Source organism: Chrysemys picta, chromosome 1 (genome assembly GCF_011386835.1).
Source record: "Chrysemys picta bellii isolate R12L10 chromosome 1, ASM1138683v2, whole genome shotgun sequence".
In the NCBI taxonomy this organism is placed as follows: domain Eukaryota; kingdom Metazoa; phylum Chordata; order Testudines; family Emydidae; genus Chrysemys; species Chrysemys picta.
The window spans coordinates 93,522,687-93,546,188 of NC_088791.1; the positions used below are offsets into that span (position 1 = coordinate 93,522,687).

Genomic DNA, 23,502 nt, shown 5'->3' on the forward strand with positions numbered 1-23,502 from the left:
CGGGGGTTAGGCATAGCTACATTGCTCAGGGGGGTGGTTTTTTCACACCCCTAAGCGATGAAGCTGGGTTGACTTCGCTTTTTAGTTAGACCAGGCCTTAGTGTTCATGTGAAATGGAGGGACTAACATCACTAGTTGCCGGTGCAGACAGGCACTGCGTAAGCTTCCCTTCCAGCTCTGCCAAAGCACCTCACTCCTGTACTGCGCCATCTCCTGCTATTCCAATCCTCAGCTCCCCACACAAAATACTCTGCTAATGCACCTTAATCTTGACCTGCAGCACCCCTCCTATCATAATCCTGAGCTTCCTGCACAGCTCTGACAATGCACCTCCAACCTTCCTGTATTACTCCCTGCACCCTTTGCTATTCCAGTCCTGGCCCCACACAACTCCACCAATGCACCAGCACAACCCAATTCACCCAAGCTAGACCTGAATGCAAACCAGTCACCAGTCTGTATCCCATTACTAATCCCTAAATCATCTAGACTGCCCTCCTTTTCCCCACTCCAGCCTGCTGCAGTCTTCCTGGTAAGCACAAAGGTTTACCCACCTGTGCTGGAGAGAAACATCTCATGCACAGATGTCCTTCAGGGTCCACTCTCCCACCTCCTCCACCCCGTCCTGAGCTCGGGGAGCCCATGCTGCGGGGGCAGAGCCCGTGTGCCATCTCAAGCTCAATCTCGGCATCCATTTCCGCATCCTCCTGTGCCTCCTTGTTGCTGTCGTCGAGGTGTTTCATAAGCACAGCTACCACCACGTTGATGAGAACGAACTGTGCTGTGAGCACGAAGCTGACAAAGTAGAGTGGCGAGATGAACTGCAGGTTGCTGAGGCAACTCCGGTCATCATGGGTGCAGTCCCGCAGGGTATCCTTGAGGAAAGGGCAGGTGTAAGAGGAAGTGGTGGGAAAAAGGAGAGAAGGACTAGAGTAAGAATTTAAATTTGGCTGCTCCCTCAGTCAAAAAACACAGAATCCAATGCCAGGTAGGACTAAGGTCTTCCAATACCCGGTACTGTCTGAGCATATGGGATCCTCAGTGCCCAGTGCCCCCGGCAATCACAGGAAGACCATCACATTTGACAATCTCTGCTCAGTGCTCCAGAAACAGGTGCCCTCTTCCCCATAGGCCTAGGGAGAAAATTCCTTCCAGATCTGCAAATGTGATCATTTTAATCCTGCAAATGTGAGCAAGAGTCACTGCAACTAAGTGCCTAATCCCCTTCATCTCCCAAAGACACTACCCATGTCCAAAGAATTGTTCATTCCCCCCCTTGACTCCCTGTGAGCTATTTAATTTGGAGCAATATGATTTGAACGTAGGGGAGAAAACTTATCTGCCTGAGGTTTCTAAATCACAAGCCATTCCCATTGCAGCTCCAGGTGTGTGTCATACCAAATGCGCCCCCAACTCAGCCTGGGAGAAGGGGCTAGGGTGGTGATGGCGGTGAATCTCCCTTCTCAGCATGGCCACACTGTTGTCCTGCTCCTTGAGGAGAGAGTTTACACTTCTCTCCGCCAGCTGCCTGCAAGACTAGATGGGCCAATGGTCTGATCGAGTCTGGCAGGAGGTAGGATACTGGACTAGATGGGCCAGTGGTCTGAACTGGCAAGCCAACATCTACTACTTTTTTTGTTTTTTTGTTTTTTTGGTATCAGGGTTGGAAGGGATCTCAGGAGGTCATCTAGTCCAACCCCCTGGTCAAAGCAGGACCAATCCCCAGACAGATTTTTGCCCCAGATCCCTAAATGGTCCCCTCAAGGATTGAACTCACAACCCTGGGTTTAGTAGGTCAATGCTCAAAGCACCGAGCTATCTCTCCCCATTATCTAGCTCCTGTGAAAACAGTTCTTGTCAGAAAACAGGGCCTGCAACAGATCCAGTCTCCAGGCCCCCAATGAGTGCAGCTGGCCTGTAGTAGATTGCCTAATAGGTTACACTGTCTCACTGACTGGAAGAGTCAGCAGACCGGCTCTTAAACCCAGCAGCAGCTGCTGCTTTAAGTATTTGTCCCTGGCTGCAACAGCTTCTGTCTTGGACCCAGCCCTGCTCCTACCTAGCCTCACTCCAGGTAACCCAGTTTTGACCCTGGACCCTGATTCCTGATTCCGGCTGTGACCCTTGGCTCTGGCATTGGGCCTCTGACTCCGGTTCTGACGCCCGCTCTAACCCCTAGGCTGGCCATCCATGTCCCAGTCACTGACAGTTCCAAGCAGTGCTGATCCCTCCCACTCCAGCGTAGAATTTCTCCTTCTCGGAGGCCCATGTTACCTTCATGATTCCATTCCAGTTGTCGCCAGTGGAGACCTGGAAGAGCGTGAGGAAGGCCATCCCAAAGTTCTCAAAGGTGGCATGGCGGCTCATGCCCTCACAGGGGTTCTCGTCATTGCACACTGCAAAAGAAGGGATTTATAATTGTGCAATGGATACGTTCCTAGCTCCCAGAGTGTGCCAGGGACTCAGAATAAGACCCCCTGTGACCTTTCCACTCTGAGTTTATTGGCTTCACATCCAGAAGTCTACACTGAGTGGCTCCAGTCTATAGTCCCATGGGCTGGGTCCATGACAGTAATGACCAATGGTTGGACATTGTCTAGCCGTATCAGAATAATCACCCCAACCCCAGGATATCAATCAGCATAACTCATTTCCCAGGGATGTCTCCCAGCATGCTTAATAGTCCAAAACATAGTTCTCCCTTACCCCATGGCTGCCGATCCATGCCTGCAAGCTTGCTGTGCTGGCACCATTAAAATGAAGGGATTTTGAGGGTGTACCTGCTACAGTCAGCAGCATAGCAAGTGCATGTGAGCTTGACGTACTCGGCATACTAGTAAGAGTGGTAAAATGCTACCCCCACAACACTCAGCAGTAGTCACTTGATCAAGGGCCTAATCTTCTTGGCGTGAAAGAAGATTTTCTGCCCCTCTTCATTTACTTGGCTGAAAGTTTTGCGCATTGATACATGTCAACATGGACCAGATGAGTACATGAATTTCTCCTGAGTCTTCCCTGTAGCCATTTGGCTGGCACTGGGACAGACAGGAGCTGATTTGCTGAGGCAGTGCATGGAAAGCAAAGATTTAAGAATGAGAGAAAGCCATCTATCTCTCTCATTTTCAGACAGGTTTTTTTGAAAGACGGAAATTCCTATCACGGCAAATACCCAGAGAGGAGGATAAAGGTCATCAGAATACCCAGCCTTTTCATTAAATCAGAACAGGGCCTGCTGCAATATGGGAAACTGACTTTTTTTTTTTTTGCAATTCTGTGGCTCACCCAAGAGCATGGCATGCTTGAAACTTACCCAGCTTCCCAAAGAGTTCCACTCCTAGAGCAGCGTAGATGAAAAAGAGGAGCATGAAGAGCAGTCCGAGGTTCCCCACCTGAAACCAAACCGAACCGTATCAGCCTAACCCACGCCAAGCCAGGTGAGACTGAATAACACCAGGCCAAGCCAGATAGCATCACTCAAGCAGCAGCAACAGAACACCATCAAATACTTCCACTCCAAAACCTTTAGGAACTTCATGCACGCAACCACTCAGAACCCAGGAAGTCACCAGTCATGCTCACAGCAACCTCATCTCCCCAGGCCTTCTTACCCAAACATCATAACCCTCAAAGCCACTCACAGCCACCACAGCTCCTTTCATTTGTAGCCTATAGCCGGTCATCCAGTTCCTCACAATCCCACCCCTCAGACTTCAAGCCCAGAGAGATGAAGATAATCACATTTAGGCACATATGGTGTCGTGAAGCCTATCACACGTGACAAAGTATGAGTCGAGAGTAAAATTTGACCCTGGAGAGCCCTCCTCCCCAGCTGCCCAGCTCTCCCTCAGTGCTGCTGCCTGGTGCATTGTGGGAGTTAAGGTACTAGTCAAATGTGGGGGCAGAAGAGGGTGAGAGCAGGTCTATCAGCGAGCACCACGGGAGTAGGCATGTGGCAGGGGGCAGAAGGAATGAACCAGGCCCTCCTGATGTGTGTGGTGGGAGGGGAACAAGGGAGAAGAGAGACTTCAGGGACTCAAGTAGGGAACTAGGCCTGTGTGTGTGAGGAGCTTGGAATGGAAGGAGCAGGTAGCCTGTGGGAGAGAGCCCAGTTTCTATGCCCCAAGCTATTGGCACTTGCAGGGCTTCCCATGGGGCTGCTGTCTGGTGCACCACGGGAACTGTGCCAGCAGTAACAGGGGAAAGAACTCCCCTGTTACCCATCCCCAATATCCCTGCTTGCCTCTCCTATTCCTGGGGAGTGTGAGGAACAGGACAGTGTGTCCAGAAGGCAGACTGGGCAGCAGCAGAAAAGGCTGGGAGTCACTCTGGTCTGGTTACATTTAAAAATTTGAAAAGCAGCCTGTGTGTGAGATGTCATGTCAGCACATGTGTGTGTGTGTGCCCTTGTGCGTACACATTGAATGGGGGAGGAGAGGGATTTTTTTTTAAATTACATATTTATTCACTTTTCAGAAGGTTGCAGAGTAACAAAGACAGGCAGGGGATTCAAACAGGACAGCCAGAGAAGCCTTCCATGCCATTAGCAAGTAAAATCATTGATGACTCTCTGCTCTATAATATAAAGAGAAAGGTCTAGAGGAGAAGAGAGTGCCAGGGAAAGGAGAGATTGTTTTAAAACACTTCTTCTACCAATGTTAATAAATCCTGGAGAAAAATAGTATTATGGATAATTCAATTGTCCCCTGAAGAGTTAGTGTGTAAAATATAGAGACTAAATTAAATCATTTAAATGTGAAACAGAGGGGTTTTAGTATTGCCTTAAGAGCACATTTTAACACAATTTTGACTGTGGAGTCATTTTTGATGCCTCCATAATGTAACTTTATTAAATGAAGTCAACCTTTCCCTATTACAGAATCAAGGGCCATCAGATAGGAAGGTCCTGACTAGACTCCTTCAGTGCCAGAAATTCCTACTGGAAATTCCTGGACCCAGTACTCCTTGCAAGGGGGCACCTTCTTTTAATAGTTGTTTGTGTGTGTGCAGGGGCAGATATTAAGAACCCTTGCTTAGCAGTGAGGTTCTTTGGTGAAATAATGTGAAAAACCCAGGATTTATCAAGCATGGAAGAATGGTGACCTTGTGACCAAGGTACTGCCTTGGGATTCAGAAGATCTGGGTTCAATTCTCAGCTCTGCCCCAGAATCCCTAAGTGACCCTAAGCGACTTACTGCAGCTCGGTGGCTCAGTTTCCCCATCTGTAAAATGGAGAAAATACAACTGACGTTGTTTAGTTAGACTGTAAACTCTTTGAGGCAGGGGCTGTCTCTTACTCTGCATATTATACAAAAATGATAAAAAGGTTTAGAAAATCTAACCCATGAGGAAAGGTTAAAAAAACTGGGCATGTTTAGTCTTAGAAAAGACGATTGAGGGGGGACCTGATAACAGTTGTCAAATATGTTAAGGGCTGTTATAAAGAGGACAGTGACCACTTGTTCTCCATGTCCACTGAAGGACTAGTAATCAGCTTAAACTGCAGCAGGGAGACTTAAGTTAGATATATGGAAAAACTTTCTAACTATCAGGGTAGTTAAGAACTGGAACAGGTTACCAAGGAAGCTTGCAGAATCCCTGTCATTGGAAGGTTTTAAGAACACGTGGGACAAACACCTGTCAGGGTTTCTCTATGTTTCCTTGGTCCTGCCTCAGCACACGGGACTGGACAGGATGGCCTCTCGAAGTTCCTTCCAGCCCTACATCTCTATGATTCCATTATAGCATCTAGCACAATAGGGCCCTGGTCTAAGCTGGGGCCCCTCACTGCTACTGTGATAAATAAAGAATCTCAATAAATAGAGGGAAGTCAGATGAAGCCCAGAATTCAGTGAAGACCGGAAACTGTGTTTCCATCTCGTTCTTGTGCCAGGTGATTTCCTTTAATTCAGATGGACACGGTTTAGTGACACAAATATCAGAATTAAGCTCCTTGTGTAACTGCTCGTGCTGTCCCCAGATTGATTTTCAGCCCAGCCTCATTCACGAACACTGGTGTGTTACCTGATAAATCAGCTGACAAATGCCTGTGCATTTCGATATCAGATAAGATTACGGTCTACTCTGGGCCTGCCAGAAGAATGATCTGATCTATGATCAATAGAGCTACTTGGGGCCATTATTCCTTCCTTAACATGTCTCTCTGGAGGATCCAAAAGAGAAGAGAACGGTCTCTCTGGCTGCTCATCCATCACGGGGGCTTCTCTCAGCGGGCCTGATGCCTGCATGAAGTGGCGCATGAATAACTCATTCCAAAACAGCTGCCACTCACAGCTCGTGAAATCCTTCCGTCTAGCTGCCTTTCAGGAGGCATTTAGCTGCATGCTCTGCATGCTCCACCACAGGTAGCGTCACTGCTTCTCGTGGGATGAGAGGCTCAAAATCATTTGCGGACCAAGGAGGAGAAGAGGGAAATGGAAAGCAAGCAAGCAGGCGGTGGCAGAGGTGAAACAAGCACAGCATGGAAGAGAACAGTGGAAAGGGAGCACAAGTGGGTAAGAATGAGAGGGTCACAGAAGAGATACTTGAACATCTGCTTTCTCCCTAAAATGGCCACGGTTTGCTCTCCATCCTCATGGCAAATGAGTGTGAGGAAAGTGACAGCAGCAAGGGGGAAGAGGTAGCCAGAAATAAAGCAGGGAAGCAGCTCTCACCCAGGAATGGAGCATTGCTTTATGGGGGGATAAAGTCGTGAGCAGACAAGGCCAGAAAGAAATGAATGTAACCACGTGGTTGACATTTTGACATGAGCACGACCCTCTGGCACATCGTGCCACTAGCTTAAAGACCTCAGCAGACACCGTCTCTCTGATTCTACGCGTGCTCAGGGAAATGAACGAATGGAAAGACTGGTGCACAAAAGGGGCATCTTTCTAGTAGCTGGTTTCTTTTACCTGCGGCAGAGCTTGCACAACTGTGTCCAGTAACGCCCGCATCCCTGTCGCCATCTTCAGCAGCTTCAGCACTGGTACCAGAACCAAAACAAAAGTGTCACTCGGTGCTGGGACTCAAGGGAGAGAAATCTGCTTCCAATATGCCAGGACAACTGGAAGGAGCACACCATGTGGGTGTTTTGCCACTCTCCTCCATTGTTAAACTGACCCACCAACCTCTCACTCCTTCTCCAACTGGCCATTTTCCTTCCATGCCCCACCCCCACGTCCCCCCACCATGGTCCCTTCCATTCTAACTCATTCCTCTGCGTACTAATGACCCCTTCTCTCTCATTCCATGCCCACTCTGGTCCCTTCCATCCTATCCCCATACATCCTGCACACTGGCCCTCCCTTTCCCAATACCACACATCACCAATCTCTCCTACTCCAATTCCATATCCTTCTACACCCGCTTCATTCCCTCCTCTGTCTCCTTTTTGCAAATGCATCTTGGCAAATATTAGCCCTCATCACTGAAAATCTGTTCTCCCCAGTGCAAATCATATAGGCCCTTGGTCTTTTCTGTAAAAATTACAGCAACATTTGCATTACAAAAGAAAAGAAGAAAGAATTTGTTTCTCACAAAATTTGCCCATCGTTTTGGTCCCTCTCACAAAGTGAAAGCCAGTACCGCTTTCCTGGACAAAGGTGCGTCTAAATGTCAAGTTGAGGGCAATCGGGAGAAAGCGTAAGGGATTGTCTACACATGAAAATCAATCAGGAATAAGGTGGTGGATTAACTATTTCTGATTAAACTCCATGTGTGGATGCTCTTATTCTGGAATAAGAGTGCTTTTTTCTGAATAAATGTAATCCAAAATGGATTAAGCTAATTCAGAATAAGGCACTCTTATTCCAGAATAAGAGCATCCACACATGGAGTTAATCTGGAATAGCTATTCCAGAATAACTGCTCTTGTAATCAAGCCCTGAGTTTCTATGGCCATCAAAGATTAGATATGAGAAGCCAATTGGTGAAATGGCATCACAGGCAGCCCCCAGTGCACTCTGTCCCACCCAGGGGTGTCTGTGCCCCACGTCTCCCTCCAGTGTCTCTCTCACCCCGGGCAATGCGCAGCACCCTCATGATGCGGATGATAGTGGGGTTGATGGGGAGAGCTGCGTTGATTTCAATCTCCTCCAGCGTGATGCCCATGACAGATAGCAGCACAATGGCCAAGTCCAGCTGGTTCCACCTTAAAAAAAAAAAAAAAGAAGAAGGAAGAATGGAGCTTTTCGGTGTGACTGACAGGGGCATGTGAATTCATTACATTTTAAATATAAAGTAAAATAAAATCCTCCAAATCAGTGAATCGGAGGCCTGGCTATGACTGTTAGAGCCTAATATGACTGGATGTCATTTATTCTACTCCCGTCTACTCTGCTTCCTGGACCAATCAGCAGACTCCAACACGAGGAAAGGTTGGATAATTCTTATTAACTGGTTATCGCTCCAGTATGTTTAAGGTGAAGCTAGTAAGATCTTTGCTACCTGGAACAAGGAAGAAGTTGAGGCCCCCATGCTCTAGGATTCCACTGCAGATACAGATCCCTCCCCAAACTTCACTGCCTCACCGGATGACCTGCGTGCCCTCCTGCTCACCGGTCTTTGAAGAATCGCCGCAGTCCAAACGCCACCAGCTTCAGAACCGCCTCCAGCACAAAGACTGTGGTGAACATGTAGTTGCAGTACTTCAGAGCAGTCTCAAGAGACTGTGGATGGAAAGAGAGGCTGAGAGAGGTGGAGAGTGAGAGGCATTAACTACAGATGTGCTTGTGAAGTCACTGAGTTCCAGCCTGCTTGACTGATCAGGAATGGTGGAGGCAGGAGGGAGCTGCCAAATCCTGGATTGCAACTACTTGAAGGCTGGCACAGACTTACCAAGGGCAGCAGCCATCACACTGCACTCCCATGCCAAGGGGCTCTCAGGATACCTGCTGCTCTGCCCAGTCACGGCTAAGGAGAATGAGCAGGCCTGGGGAAGGGCAGTGGTGTGCAAAGGGTTAACAAAGCATCATCACCCAGCACCTCCGACAGCAGCAGCATCAGGTTCATGGGACATCACCCAGGTGTTACCCTATAAATGGCTTCCATAAATCTACAGGGAATGCATCAGGCAGAGAGAGTGCATCAGAGCAAATAACTTATCGCTATCTGCAGTAAGGGGAAACCACATGTCTCTGGTTGGGGACTAGGCGGGGGTTTAGCAAGCTTCCGCCCTCTACTCTGCTGCCCTGGTTCTCCCGTGTGAGGTCCCTGTTCTCCACCAACAGTGGCACCAACTAGGGAGGGCTGTGGGGGGTGAATACCGCCTCCCCCAAAAAAGTTTTTAGACTTACTCAAAGTACCACAGGCCCTGGCCTGCTCCCTTTTAAGCAGCGGCTCCATAATAAATCAGTACAGAGCAGTCGAATGTCGCTCTGGCTGCATGGTCACAGCATCACTGAAATCTGACCTGGCTGCCCCTTTGTACAGAGAAGGGAGACTCCCCGGCTGAAGGAGACCTGCCGGAGGGGGCGGGGACTGGAATTAGCCCTCCCCCAAAGAAATATCTGAATTGGTGCCACTGTCACCAGAGGGTTTCTATTAATTGTATGTAGCATGTCTACAGCACCGTTTACCTGGAAATCTAAAAGCACTTCGCAAGAATTGATTAGTGAAGCCGCACCATACGCCTGTGAGGAAATGGGTATGCTTATCCCTATTGCACAGATGAAGAAACTGAGGCACGGGGAAGCTAACTGACTTGCCCAAGATGTGATGTGTGGGTGAGAAGGAATAAGGGATGTTAATTTTTGCAGAACAAATAGGGGATATAGGGAACACTGTGAGGAATTCAGGGGGGACGAGGGGGCAGTTCAGGAATACAGGATAAACAGTAACAAAATTAAACAGCCAACAAGAAAGATAAGCTGGACCTAGAGTTAAAAACTTGGCAGTGAATCTGAGCAACCACAGACAAGTCACAGCCCTGGTCACTTCTAATACAACCAGCTCCAGCTATGAAATCAGATTTGTCACCTCAAACCCCTCGGGAGTTTACCAAGGGCTTCCTGGAACTGCATGCTTCTGGACAGACATAGCAGTGAATGTGGTGCTTTCAGAAAGAGAGAAAAAGCCCCGTTTTCAGCACATATTTCCTCCCTTCCGCACATGTCTGTAACCCTGTCAACAAATATTGAGGATTTCCCAATCTCCCCCACCCCAAATATTGATCTTTCACAACCCTCAAGACCTTCTGTTGTGTTCACCCTTCTTCCAGCTGAGAGAAACTAGGTCGGACTCTCTTCAGAGTCTGTCCACACTGCTTCTCTTGTGGAAGGAGGGTGGCTGGGTGAGGGGCTCTCTTCAGCTATCCAAGGACTGGGTGTGCCAGCCCCTGTAGCACTCCTAACTCACTCCACTGAGGGTCGGGGCTGGCTACTGAGAAACTGAAATCTGATCCATCTAGCAGTGCAAAGCACTAGCTCCCAGGGGCAGTATGCCACCCTCTGCTGGGGCCTAAGGGAAACTACAAAGAGAAGCCACGAGGCTAAACTTGGGTCATCCACATGACAGTGGAAAGAACACCCTCTATCACCCTGACAGCTGAGTTAACTCTTGCAGAATTTTGCACGACAGTTTTCACAGGGACCCTCCTCTACCATCTATCATGGTGGATCATGACATCGGCAGCTGTAGTGAAATTATGCAGTCAGTCGCTGGCTAATGTTTTGAGCAGGTGGGATTGCCAGGATAAGGAGTGGGGAGGAGGCATTGCAGACAGGATAGGTTTGAGGAAGACAGAAGTTAGAAAAGGTTACAGAATATATAGAGATTTCCTTTGGGTTGCAATTTGACCCTCCCCCCTGCAAAGTATGCTGGGAGATGCTGCTCTTCGAAGTCAATCTCTAATGGCTGCTAAGTTTTACTTATAACCTAGTGACCCCGTATGTGTTTGACTGCTTGGAAGGGAAAGTGTCTAGTCTCTTTTGTTATGGAAAATGAGATGGGGAAAAGAAAGAGCGGGAGGTAGGGGCAGGGTTTGGTCCCTTGAACTCACTCACCACTGGCTGGTTGTAGTGCTCCAGGGACATGGTGACGACGTTGAGGCAGATGATGAAGGTGATGAAGATGTCCAAGTAGTGGCTGGTGCAGACCGAATGGATGAGGAGGCGGACAGAGCAGTAGGTGGCATAATACGGCAAGCGCTGCGCCTCTTCAATGGGAGTGGGGGGGGGGGAGAGAGAGAGAGAAAGAGAAGATAGAAGAGAGAGGGAAGAGAAACAAAGGGAATTATGAAGGAAAGTGGGGGAAAGAATAGAAGCAACGGAAAGGCAGGGAGGGAGAGACAGAAACAGGAACGGAGAAGGAAGAAGCAGAAGAAACAGATAGAAAAAGGAGACAAATAAAATAAAGAATGCAGAGAAAGAAAACAGAAATGGTGAGGAAAGAGAGAGTGTAAAAGGAAGGAGGAGGCAGGGGGAGACAAGAGAGAGAAGGTGGGAGCGATAGAAAGAATCTGTTAGTCCTATGTTTGTGGGAATGGCACTAAATCAGCATTTCATGCCTCGACAAATTAAGATCACAAATGATAAAAAGGAGCAAATGGCTCCAGGAGACACCCAGAGGTGGCACCAGGGAGAGGAAAAACTGAAGAAGGGGAAGGAAGACGGAAGCCCATGGGCTTGGAAAGGAGGAGAGTAATCAGCCAGGATCTCTGGGGTAGGGGTGGGAAGGAGCAGGGGTGATTGCCAGGGTCCAGGGTCAAGTGTGCATCTGTGATGTTTCTCTCATTGGAGCCCAGGAAACAGACACGTGGGGACCATCACTGTGGGGGGGCCCTCTTGGTTCTAAGGAAGCCTCGGAACCCAGTGAGAGAAACTGCCACAGGAATAGAAAGGCCCAGGAACACCGCATGGATTTTTTCCTCTTCTTCCCTGCCTCAATTTGCATTACACAGGAAAGGATTAACATGGGGTCCACCCAACAGCACTGGCTGGTGCTGCAGGGCTCTCCAAAGGAGTGTCTAAATCCCCGAGGGCTGGAGTGTGTGTGTCTGGGTGGAGGTTCCCTGTTGATGAGAATACACACACACACACACACACACACTTCTATGAATGTGTTATTTTCCAGAGGCAAGGTGTTAAGAAAACAGGCACCTTTCCCAACACCCCTAGTTGCCATCAGGCACCCTGTCACCTCTTCCCTCTGTTGCCGGGATTCTGGCTCGAGGGTAGCTGGCTGGGGGTGTCAGGCCCGGTGGTGCATACAGAAGCCTGGCAGCAGTGTCCCACCAAAAGGAGAGCAGTGCTGAGAGCAGTGACATAGACGCTGTTATAGAGAAACTAATCAGTCAAAAAATAAAAGAAGAAGAGGAGAAGGTTTTTCTCAGAAAACCTTGGCCTACGAACCAACCAAACACTTAGGCTGTGCCTTACTCCTGCGCTTCTTCTCCAGGCGCCTGAGGCGCTTCTCCTCCCGCCGGCGTGCCTCCTCTGCCTCCTGGTGCTGCCGGCACTTGTGGAAGTTCTCCACCACCACCCCCACAAACATGTTGAGTACGAAGAAGCTGACAATGAGGAGGAACGAGATGAAGTAAAGGAGCATCCAGGGGTTGTTGTTGGTCACTGGCTGAAAAGAAAAGAAAAGAAAAGAAAAGAAAAGAAAAGAAAAGAAAAGAAAAGAAAAGAAAAGAAAAGAAAAGCTGTGATTAGCTGACTAGGAGTCTGAGGTGGGATTATGAAAATGAAGGAGAGCAGCAGGTTGTGATTGGCTGGATGTGGCAGGATTGTGAAAATGAGGGAGATCAACAGATTGTGACTGTCTGGTTGGGAAAGGATTATGAAAATGAGGGTAGGCGCAACAAATAGACTGAGTGTCTGAAAGTCAAGGACAAGCTTATAATAATAATAATAATAATTAATAATAAAGCACTCAGGATGCTGCACTTACAATTGCAATATAATCACAACAACAGATCAAATGGACAATTAAAACATCAGAGAATATGACAGACACTAAAGATACCTGAAGAAAAGGTGTGTTGGGCTGAGGGTGAGTAAATTGCACCTCGAAGGTGCAATGGGGGCAACCCTGAAAGGTGAGGGGTGCCTGAAACCAGGTGTCAGTCAGGATCAAGTAGAAAGGAGGGCTTGAGTTTCTAGGTTTCTCACCACTGAGGGTTTTAAAAGACCAACAGCACTTCTAGTGCTGAGAACAGAGGGTAAGGGTAGTATCTTCACGGCCATTCAGTCCTCTGTCACTGCAGCCTTCGCCAGGGGCCTGACCCTGCACTACTCAAGTCAATATGAGTTTTGGACACCGTTGGGACTTAGTTGCAGGGACAGAGAATCCCAGTTTATAAGCAATTAGAGGAACCAACTGTAAATCAGGTGGGTGCACCATGTCAAGAAAGACATGGGCGACTGCTGCTGTGAAGATATCACAGGATACATAAGGACCCAGCCTGCACAACTTTCCCAGCTGAATAAAGGACAAGAGCTACAATGAATGCCCACCAGGCTAATCACTTCCAAACACGCTTCCCTGCGTATGCACAACCACGGCCCCGACCCACCAGTAATAACGAAAGTGAAGAGAAGGGGCTTGCAGATGGGAGAGGATCAGAGCAATGCTTTAAAATGCTATTGGGTGGAGAGGAAGTACCAAAAGCTGGCTGATATAGCATGCTTCCACCTTCCTGCCTGAAGGAGGTCTAGATGGCATGATCAGTTTGGAAGGAAGTGTCTATACCTGCTGGTCAACAGCCACAGCATCTAGTCCATTATACATAATATTGACCCAACCATCTTTGGAGGCTAGAACGAAGAGGGACATCAGGGCCTGGAACACAACAGAAACACGTCAGGCACGGAGCATCTGTGAGCGGTGGAGTGTGGATGGTTCAGGTTAAAAGTTCTTAGGCACAAAACATAATTAAAACTCAAGGTGTCATCCTCCAAGCACTTGTCATCTGCATAACTACTAACAGATGGGAGAGAGAGGGGAGCTGCCAGCAGACAGGGACCTTTATGCAAGTCTGCTCTGTGGAAGCACCAGAGTAAAAAGTTTCCCCTCCCCAGAGACAAGTGAACTCGGCAATTATTGCATCAGGCTGACGAATTAAAACACAGAAAACCCCAGCACGACATGCCTGCTGCTTGTCTGTAAAAATATATCAATGCCAGAGACATGGCGAAATCTACAAGAGCCATGGCAGAACTGGCCGACACAATCAGAAAACACCCACCGGCCACCCCTGCCTTTGAGGAAGCCTCCCTACTTGCATGCATGGGCCTCAGCTCAGAAACCAGAGAGCTTGGCTTGGCCCCTTGCCTTAGAAGGCAGCACTCCGCTGACCGGACTGGTAGGGAGGCTGCAGAGAGGAAGGGAGGATTCTGCTAATCCTGCAGATGTTTCCATGGTGGAGCCTAAGGGGACTGCAGACATGCAGATTGCACAGACACTGTTGGCCCAACTCCCCAGCAATGTAAACGGGGTGAAAGTTGCTTATGAAGGGCCTGACTCTCCTTTCACTGTTTTTTAACTGCCCTGATGTCAGCGAGTTAACACCCTGCTCGGAGAATCAGGCCGTAAGGGCTCAAAGCTGCAACTGTTTACATGCAATGCCAATGGAAGGTGCAGCTGTGCAAGTGAAGGCAGGATTCACCCCTAAGCATGGGTCAGGAACTGGGTGTTACATGTTGAGGGAGCTCAGGGGCTAGCAAAAAGAGGCACTCCTAGGAGAATGTAAGGAAAAGCAGCCCGCTGCCCCCCATACCCTGGCTTCACGTGAGTTGCTTGAGCTGTTACATCCCCCTTTCTGCCCCTTCAGCATGGAAGCGGCATCCTTACATGAGTTCCTCCGCTTTAACCCGGACACCCATGTCTAACCAGCATCCACCCCCCGACCCCTCGTTCACATGACTGCCGCCTCTGGCCCAGAGTGTGTTCTGGAACACTCCACCCTTCCCCTCGAAATGAGTGAATGCGGCCTTGGCGGGAGAGACCCAAAGGGGCAAAGCACAACCCAGGTTCACCTGAGAGGAGGGGCTTGGAGGGTCCCGCACGTACCTGTCCAAGGTTGTCAAAGTTGTACTTTTGGTGTACCCACTTGTAATTGGCGGCCACACAGTCAGACCTGTTGGTGATGTTACGGATGTCAACCCCGAGGCAGTGATAGAACTTCCCCTTGAAGAGCTATAAGATGGAAGTGACTTGGTTAGTGAGTTTCATTCAGACTTCCTCAGTGTCAGGGGACAAAGAGCAATAGGAAGCTCCTCAGATTAGGAGTGGGACGCGGAGCCTTTTGCCTCTTTATCACTGATTATAATCTTGCCCTGGGTCAGCAGTGACTGAAAGTCCTCCCAGTCTGACAGCCATGTGGTGGCCTGCTGGGGCTGGATTGGAACCAATGACCTAGAGATGAAATGCCCCATGCCCAATCCCCCAGAGCCATCCGCTCCCTCAGATGGCTGCTAAGTGTACTGAAAGGAAAAAGATCTCTTGTGAGAGCAAACACCCAGAAAAATATTGCCTGCTTCTCTGATACTTTTAAATAAAGGGACACTGATGCGGTTCTTCTGCCCCAGGCTCCTTTTCCATATGGAGGGTACTGGATTGCGCATTTGTACAGGCTCATCAGAACAGTCTGCATACAGACTATGTATAGCACATTCTCTGAGATGGAAGTAACACCCACTCCAGCACTCCTCTGCAGCACAAGCCTAAAATAAGGAGGATTAACCTCCCCCTGCCTGCCCCCCCCCCCCCCCGACACACACCACATTGTGGGTGGATTTAGCGCTTGGAGTGAAGGGGAGAGAAAGAACTGCCTAGAGCCAGGCATCGCGCAGGCCCCTGTGTGGCTGCCCCAACTGACACTGCTCTGTCAGTGCAGTCATGACCTGCAGCACACCCAGCTGCTACTCCACTCCTGGGTCTTCTCTACAGCTCTGCTAATGCCGTGATCTGAATATCAGTCTCTACTGTTGAAAGATCAGCACTGATCCTACCTGCCACTGCCAAAGGCTTAAGGATCATTATGATGAGAACAACACAAAGGGGGACAGAGTGGGGCAGAGGATCAGACAGGTGTCCTGAGATGCCTGGCCCTCCCCCCAGACACAACTCCATCTGCTTAACTGTGTCTGCATTACGCTTCCTACCTGGCAGTACAGTGTCGAGCGCATTGTGGGTGCTTGATAGACAACAACAACCCTACCTGCACACCCAGGATGCCGAAGATGATAAAGAAGGCACAGCAAATGAGGACAATGTTCCCAATTGGTTTGAGGGATGAGATGAGTGTCTCCACCACCAGCTTCAGGCCTGGGGCACGACTGATGACCCTGGAAGGGACGGAGCGTGAGGGGGTGACACAGAGAGATAGCAGAGTTCTTTCTTCCCTTGTGTTTTCAGAATCAGACAACAGTGGCATCCCAGGTATCATGGTGCAGCTATCATCCAGTGGAGAGCGTGCTCTCCCGTAGGCCTGAACGTCATGGGTTTGAGTCCCTTACAGCAGGACTTGGGCGCGTTACCTAATGAGGATACTGCAGTGACTACCTTAGGGGCTGGAGGAGAAGCTGCACAGTTAAGAGAAACATCCCAGTGGAGAGGACACTACACAACGTTCTCGTCCCTAGTAGGATGTTCCTTCAGCCCTTCTCTGATGCACAGCCCAACAGGTCGCTAAGGTGTGTATATATGTGTGTGGGGGGGGGGGGGGGGGGGGGGAGGGGTTAGCCCGGGGGTCTTGGCCTATGCCTTGTCTCTCCACAAAGCATATTCTAATACTGGCACTGTGTGGAAGCCATTCCTGGGTGGATAAAGGAAGGGACACAGTGAGAGAGAGGATGGAAGGCTAGGAATTTGCCCATGGGGTTCTCACCTGAGAGGACGTAGGGTGCGCAGCAGTCGGAGGACCCGGAGCACCCCCAAAATTTTAGCTCCTCCAGCAGAGGCCACTGAGACCACAATGTCAATGAGGGACACAAAGACCAAGAAGCCATCTAGGATGTTCCAGCTGCTGCGGAGATAGGCCTGCTCCCCAAAATATAGGCCTAGAGAGACCACCTACAGGAGAGGAGCAGGGAGAGCATGGGGAGTTAAACTCTCCACTATCCAGAGGGGAAGGTACTTAATAACTCGATAGCAACAGGTAAAGAAGCAATGAGGACCCATCTTTCTCCCTTCCATGACACTCATCTCCTTTCTCAGAAAAGACCCACAGTCTGTGAAGTAAAAATGGAGATACGGATGGCACAGAAATCAAATGCTGGAGTGCAAATGTTCTGGAAAAAACAATAAAGACCCACCAAAGCCTTGATGAAGTCCTCTCCCCTCTCAACCAATATCTGCTCCATTCCCTCGAGCACTACCGTGCTGGAGGGAGATGGTGATGTTCAGAGGATATGACAAGGTGCGTGCAGTCAGAAGACAAGGGCTCGTTCATGCTCTTCTGGTGACTTTATGTAAATGACTTAATCCAAATTTTTCAAACTCGAGTATGTAAAATTAAGCACCTAAATCCATATGCAGACACTTAAATAAGTGGTTTGCTTTTCAGAGCTGCTGAACACCAGCAGATGCTACCGAAGTTAACGGAATCTGTGAATGCTCATCACCTTTGAAAACCAGGCCCCTTGTTTAGATGTCTAAAAGGTGTTTAATGTCATGCATCCAAATCTGAAAATGAGATTCAAACCCAACGGTTGGACATGCCCCTACCATGACAGAGTTCACAAGGAGTGGGTGGACCTCCTTGGAAGACTGAAAGGATGGATGGACTGTAGAGGATGGATGGACGAGTAGAAGGCAGATGTGTTGGGCCCATGGCACATGGGAAAAGGCTGACTGTCTCCAGGTGACTTACCTTTAGTGTCATCTCAGCTACGAAGATTGCCGTGAAAATGTAGTTGGATACGGTGAGAAAGATTCTCTCCTAGAAAGAACAGAAAAAAGCCCCTAAAACACCGAGAGACATTTCCACACTTCTGTGAGTTTACTAAATCCTTTGTTATGAACTTGACAAATTTCACTGTCTTGTGAAGGTGGAACTGAGAGCACTGGCTACAGCCAAGGGCACATGCTGAACAACCTTCATCCCACCTGTCTCAGCTAATGCACCTCAGTCCTGACCTTCAGTGTTCCCAGCTACTCCAATCTTGCAACTCCCACACAGCTCTGCTAATGCACTGCAATTGTGATCTGCAGCATCTGCTGCTAATCCAGCTATGTAGCCTTTCATCACCTTGCAATGCAACACGATGCTGACCGGCAGCCCAGCCCTGTCACCCCACTCTTGGACCTCTCCTGAGCCCAGACTTCGCCTAACTGTGGTGTCATTTGGCAATGTGGACTCAGCAAAGACGCTCAAAAAGCCATGTCAGCTGTGACCTCCGTTAAGAATGAATTGAGGAGAACCAAGAATATATTCACCCACTGAAGCACACCAGCCTCTCCCCAACCACGGCACCCAGATCCACATTCAAAGCCAATGCAGAAGTAGCACATTTGAATCCTGGCACGCCATTCCCACTAGGACACTGCTACATATCCAGGTTACCACCCTCTTTTAGTTTCATGGTCCCTGGCTATTTGACTCCCACTGGCAAGCCATGTCCCAACCATGAAGCCTGGAGGGACCCTTCTGCCTTCTATGACAAAGGAAGCTACTCTTGAGAAAGAAGGATTATACTATTTTAAGGCCTTGAAAAGGAGGCAAGCAGGCCTCTTATTGTATACAGAGAAATCACGGAGGGGTGTGTGTTTGGGGGATGGGGGTTACTCTCCAGCGCTGGGGGTTATCCAGAGCCTATGCAATGCCCAGAGAATTAATGAACTTTGTCCACCACACCCGTCCAGGGGTTGTGTTCAGCCAGAAAAGGCTGAGAGTGCAAGTTTGCTCACGGTGCTCCGATGCTCGATCTGTGGTCTCTCCAGGGCAATGGTGATGCAGTTCAGGAAGATGAAGGCCAGAACAACGTAGTCAAAGAGCTTGTGAGCAATGATGGTTTGGCAGAGGATGCGGAACCTGCAAGAGAGTTCCAAAAGGACACATGTGTCTGGGGTGAAATTAAATTTGGTATGGCAGGGGATGGGGAGAGAGGGGAGGGAGTAAGGGTTCTGCCTGAAATGTAACATTCGCTCGTGTAAAATCAGCTGTCCTGTTGTGCACGTTACCAGACTGGAAAGGAGACACGTTTGTCTGGAAAGGAGGAACCGTCTTTTTGTTCGGTGTTTGTACAGCACCTAGCACAACAGGGTCCTGCTCCATGACTGGGCTTACCTCAATGCAAGTAATAATAATTCTCTAAAGAGCTCCTCTTGAGAAATCACCTGCATTTGTAAGGACCTTATCCCCTAAGCTCTGTCTGTCTATCCTAGTTATTTATATGCCCCCCCTCATCACCACAGTACTTTTATTTCTTTCTCCTCACAACAGCTCTGTGAGGTAGGGCAGAGCTGTTATCCCCATTTTACAGATGGGGAGCTGAGGCACAGGGAGGCAAAGTCACAGAGGAAATCTGTGGTGGAACAAGGAATTGAACCTCAGTCTCCCAAGCCCCAGAGACATGCCCAAAGCACTGCACCACCCTTCCTCTCTAAGCTCTGCTCCCACAGGGTGATGATGAGTCACAATCTTTAACCCACCCCCCTCTCTCCCAACTTAGAATTTCCTATCATGATATGCCTGTGCTGGGATTACCAGAGTGTTCTAGGCATCACACTCCCTTGTGCTGCCGGCTGATGAGGAATCACTGCCATGAAAATAGATGACTAGTTCTATTGCCACAGGAATTAGCCCTCCAGCTTCTCTAAAAGCTGCCATAACCAATTCAATAGGTAGGAGATCAGCACGTGCAGCCAAGATTCATCTTCCAACAGTTATGATGAAACCCTCTTGTCTCCATGAGCTGTTACCCTGTGGTGTAGCCTGCTGATAGCTGGTGATAAACACTGTTTCCTCCTGATGGAAGGAGGAGTTTTTCTAATATTTATTTCATTAAGTGCAGCGAATACTAACTTTGCCTAAACAGTGTGACAGGATTGCTAACAAGTCAACTTTGTGGCCTCTAATGCAATGGGGCCCACTCTTGTGCCACCAGAGACATTGCCAATGGCACAGATTAGTTAATAATACATTCTTTATCTTTTTTGGTCAGAGTTAGTATTCTCTGCCTTGCCTTAAGTTACACTGAAGAAAAAGGGAGCATTCCCTCGGAAGGAAAACAACAGTAGCCTTTCAGGATTCCCCTTCTCTACCGCCACCTCAGGGACCAAACAAGAGTTGGGTGGAGAGGCTGTGACTGGAAGCAACAATATCGTTCCCAGCTTGAAAGTTTAAAGCTGCAGTCTCAGCATCCAACCCACGTACATGGCTGCTGCAACAGGATTATACTAAACCATTCCTCCATTGACAATATTGGGACGAACCTGTTTTGTGGAGAGAAGAGGTAGATGGACCAATCCTCCCGTATCTCACACCAGTCTGGCTTGTAGACATCCATCATCTTCCGGATGCGGAAACACAGGCTCTGCAGGACACAAGGGAATGGGTTGTCACTGGCCACCTCCCACTTCACTGAGAAGTCCAATCTGTCTTTTTTCTTTAAACCTAAAATACCAGTAACTTGGATACATTACCTCCCCAGATCCTCCTCTCTCTGTCCTCTCTGCCCCGACCCCACATGAGAAAATGAGCTGATGTCATAGTTACAGGGGGAGCGATGAGGCAGGTGGAAAATTAATTGGGGTGGCTATTCCATAAGCCTGTTTTCCTCCCAGAAGGAAGAGTATCAAGATTCACTTCTGACTCCTTAAAACTGAACCTGATGCTAGCCTGTACTCTGTTGTGGAATGCTGACACTGACACTGCCTAGCGCACACTGGATCTTTGTACCAGCACTACCCACGAACCTCAGGGAAACTGGAGTTAGAGTACTGGGTCCACAGCCTAACCAATGAGCCTAATGGCATCTACTGGCATCTTTCCTCCTAAGTGAAGTCCTAGTGATGTCATTTTATACAGTGAAAACTTCTGCTAAAATCTCCATTGCCCCTGACCCCACAGGAGTGTCACCGTAATCTCTTCAGTTCTGGGCACCGAAGCCTTGGAGGCTGGCTAAGAAGCAGCACTCTGGTCTTCTTCTGCTTGAGGCTCCGAGAGACCTCAGGCTAGCCCATAGGGATTCTACAATCTGCTCTTGCCCTGAGCATGAACATCTCCCAGGCTGGCATAACTCACGTCTCATTTCTTGTGATTGCTGTCCCCCTTGTAAGCCCTTGGTGCTCCTTTGGTGAAGCCCCCTGTACTCACATAGTCTATCTCCTCCTCGTCCTCTCCACGTTCCTTGCGGTTGTCCATCTTTGGGAAAATCTCCTTAGCGATACTGGGCATTTTGCCATTGCAGTCCTGGTGCTCACTGGTGCCCAGAGCCACACCCACCTTCCGCGCCGCCCTGTGACTGGATGGGACTGATGACGTCAGCTCCACCAGATCACAGGAATCTTTGGTGTCCAGGGAGAGCGTCCGCCGGTGATGAGGGGCCCTTCCCATCCCCTCTCGTTCTCCATCCACCACCCTGTGCCTTTCCCCAGACAGCAGAGATTCATGCTCGGCAGATGGAGGCTTGTGTTTTAGGCTGTGTCCCCGAGCCAGGCTGTTCCAGCTGGAGCGACGGCTCCCCCAGGCCCCACTGCGGCCCCATGCACCATAGTGAGAACTGCGAGAGCTAGACTGTAAGAGAGGGAGACAGGGATTCAGTGTCTCGGGTCACAGGGAAGATGGAGTCTCAGCAGTTTATATCAAAGACTCACCCCTTGGGGCCCCTAAATCTCCTAATGAAAGATTACAAAGCCCTGCTCTCCCACCCCTCCAGGAGAGGCATTTTGTGAACTCAAAGGTGACCTCTAAATCTGGCATCAAATTAATTATTATTATTATTAATTAATAATTCTTAATTGGTCACTGTCATATTTATTTTATAGCCCCAGCTGTGTGCCAGGCACTTTACAGATAAGCTAAGTTAGAAAGCAAAAGGCTTGTGTAGTCATTTACAGCAGTGGAAAGTGGTACAAAATCAGGCAGGTAGCATTTTGCACTTGCTTTGCACTGGTGCACAAGGAACAGGGTGATGGATAAACCCAGCCCAAAATCTTTGCCTCAAAGAGTTTACAATCTAAATGAGAGAAGAAAGCAAGAGATATGGGTTTGAGGGTCTCAGCCTAGTCCTCCCCATCACCAAATCTCAATACCAATTGTTACTGGCAGCCATCTCTGCTCAGGAGAAACAAAGGGCTGGGATAGCAGGGTATGCTACACATCAGGATTGAGGTGCACCAGTAAAGCTGTGTGTGTTGGTGGTTGAGGCGCCCAAGGGATGCACTGAACTAACAGGGGTGCTAGAGGACAGGATCGAAGTGCACTGGCAGAACTGTGAGTGATGGTTGTCTGGACGAACAGATAGGGATGGCAGGCCTAGGACAGGAAAAGGTACTGCAGCTCAAGGTTTTGATTTTCACCTGAACTAAGGGCTCCAGAAACTTCTCCAGGTAGAGGACCTGTTAGGAGGACCTAATGGCAGAAGCTCTCCATGTGTTTTTTATGTTACCGAGGAGGCACCATAATTCCATGCTCTGTGCTCCAGAACTACAGTGGCGGGCTAAGAGGCCAATGCACATTTCATTCTTGAGGGAAGACTCCAGAGGAGATAACAAGGCAGTTTAATCCTACACCCAGTCATGGTGGAAAATGGATTGAGAAATTGGAAATTGCGACCACCTTCAGCTAAATGGGGACAGGCAACAAGCTTCTGTTAGTAAGTTTCCAGTAGGGGTAGACCCCCAATGGAATTCCAAGATGGTGGCACTGAGACAACGGATCCTGTGGGTTTCAGAAGAAGTATGTTACTCATGGTTCTACTCACTCACCAGTGACCTCTGGTCGTAGGTCATTCTCCCCAGTGACATCACACTGCTCTTCCTGGAACCCAGGGCAATGAGGATCTGGTCTGGCTGCAGGGAATTCCGGGCGGAACTTGTGACCCCACCAGCTGCCACTGGCTGGTTGGAAGAAGGTAGGGTGGGGTCAAGGTGTCCATTTGGGGTCATGGGAATTGCACAGAGCCTGGGATCTGAGCAGAAAAACACAGAGAAAGAGAAAGAAAGAGAGAAAAAGACATTCCTTTCCCTTCTGCGGTTTCCTCCTCCACCATTCAGTGAATGTTTTAATGCTCAGTTTGTTTAGCCCTGTTAGAACCCAACACTGCTTCTTGGTGCCTTTTCGTTGTATGGAAAGGGGGGGTCAGGACAGTGATGGACTTGAGGCCATGGCCTCTCTCCCAAGCACTGGGTGCACTGATTCCTCAGAGTCCTTTGAACTACTACCTCTGCCTCTCAATGGCATACCTCTAGGAGGCGAAGTGGGGTGCAGAAAAACAAAAGTGATGATGCAACTTGTCTTTCTCTCTACCCACCCCCTAGCATCTTCTCTTCCTTGTCTCTTCTCCCTGCCCCTTTGGGCAGTGCTGGCAGCATTCCCTCTCTTCTGGCTTTGGAGGG

At 49.1% G+C, this 23,502-nt stretch overlaps 1 protein-coding gene across 1 annotated transcript in view; it reads right to left on the reverse strand.

Moving 5' to 3' along the window:
- Positions 1–23,502, reverse strand: part of CACNA1I (calcium voltage-gated channel subunit alpha1 I) — a 286,236-nt gene that overhangs the window by 16,253 nt on the left and 246,481 nt on the right. The window contains exons 17-33 of the mRNA XM_005302537.3: positions 22,873–23,075; positions 21,260–21,679; positions 20,377–20,477; positions 18,850–18,973; positions 17,813–17,881; positions 16,829–17,013; positions 16,160–16,286; positions 15,010–15,135; positions 13,690–13,779; positions 12,375–12,567; positions 11,001–11,152; positions 8,557–8,666; positions 8,016–8,149; positions 6,912–6,982; positions 3,311–3,389; positions 2,275–2,396; positions 555–875 (exon numbers count right to left, since the gene is read on the reverse strand). Of these exons, the coding sequence (XP_005302594.3) occupies positions 555–875; positions 2,275–2,396; positions 3,311–3,389; positions 6,912–6,982; positions 8,016–8,149; positions 8,557–8,666; positions 11,001–11,152; positions 12,375–12,567; positions 13,690–13,779; positions 15,010–15,135; positions 16,160–16,286; positions 16,829–17,013; positions 17,813–17,881; positions 18,850–18,973; positions 20,377–20,477; positions 21,260–21,679; positions 22,873–23,075 (2,627 nt within the window). The remainder of the gene's footprint in view (positions 1–554; positions 876–2,274; positions 2,397–3,310; positions 3,390–6,911; positions 6,983–8,015; positions 8,150–8,556; positions 8,667–11,000; positions 11,153–12,374; positions 12,568–13,689; positions 13,780–15,009; positions 15,136–16,159; positions 16,287–16,828; positions 17,014–17,812; positions 17,882–18,849; positions 18,974–20,376; positions 20,478–21,259; positions 21,680–22,872; positions 23,076–23,502) is intronic.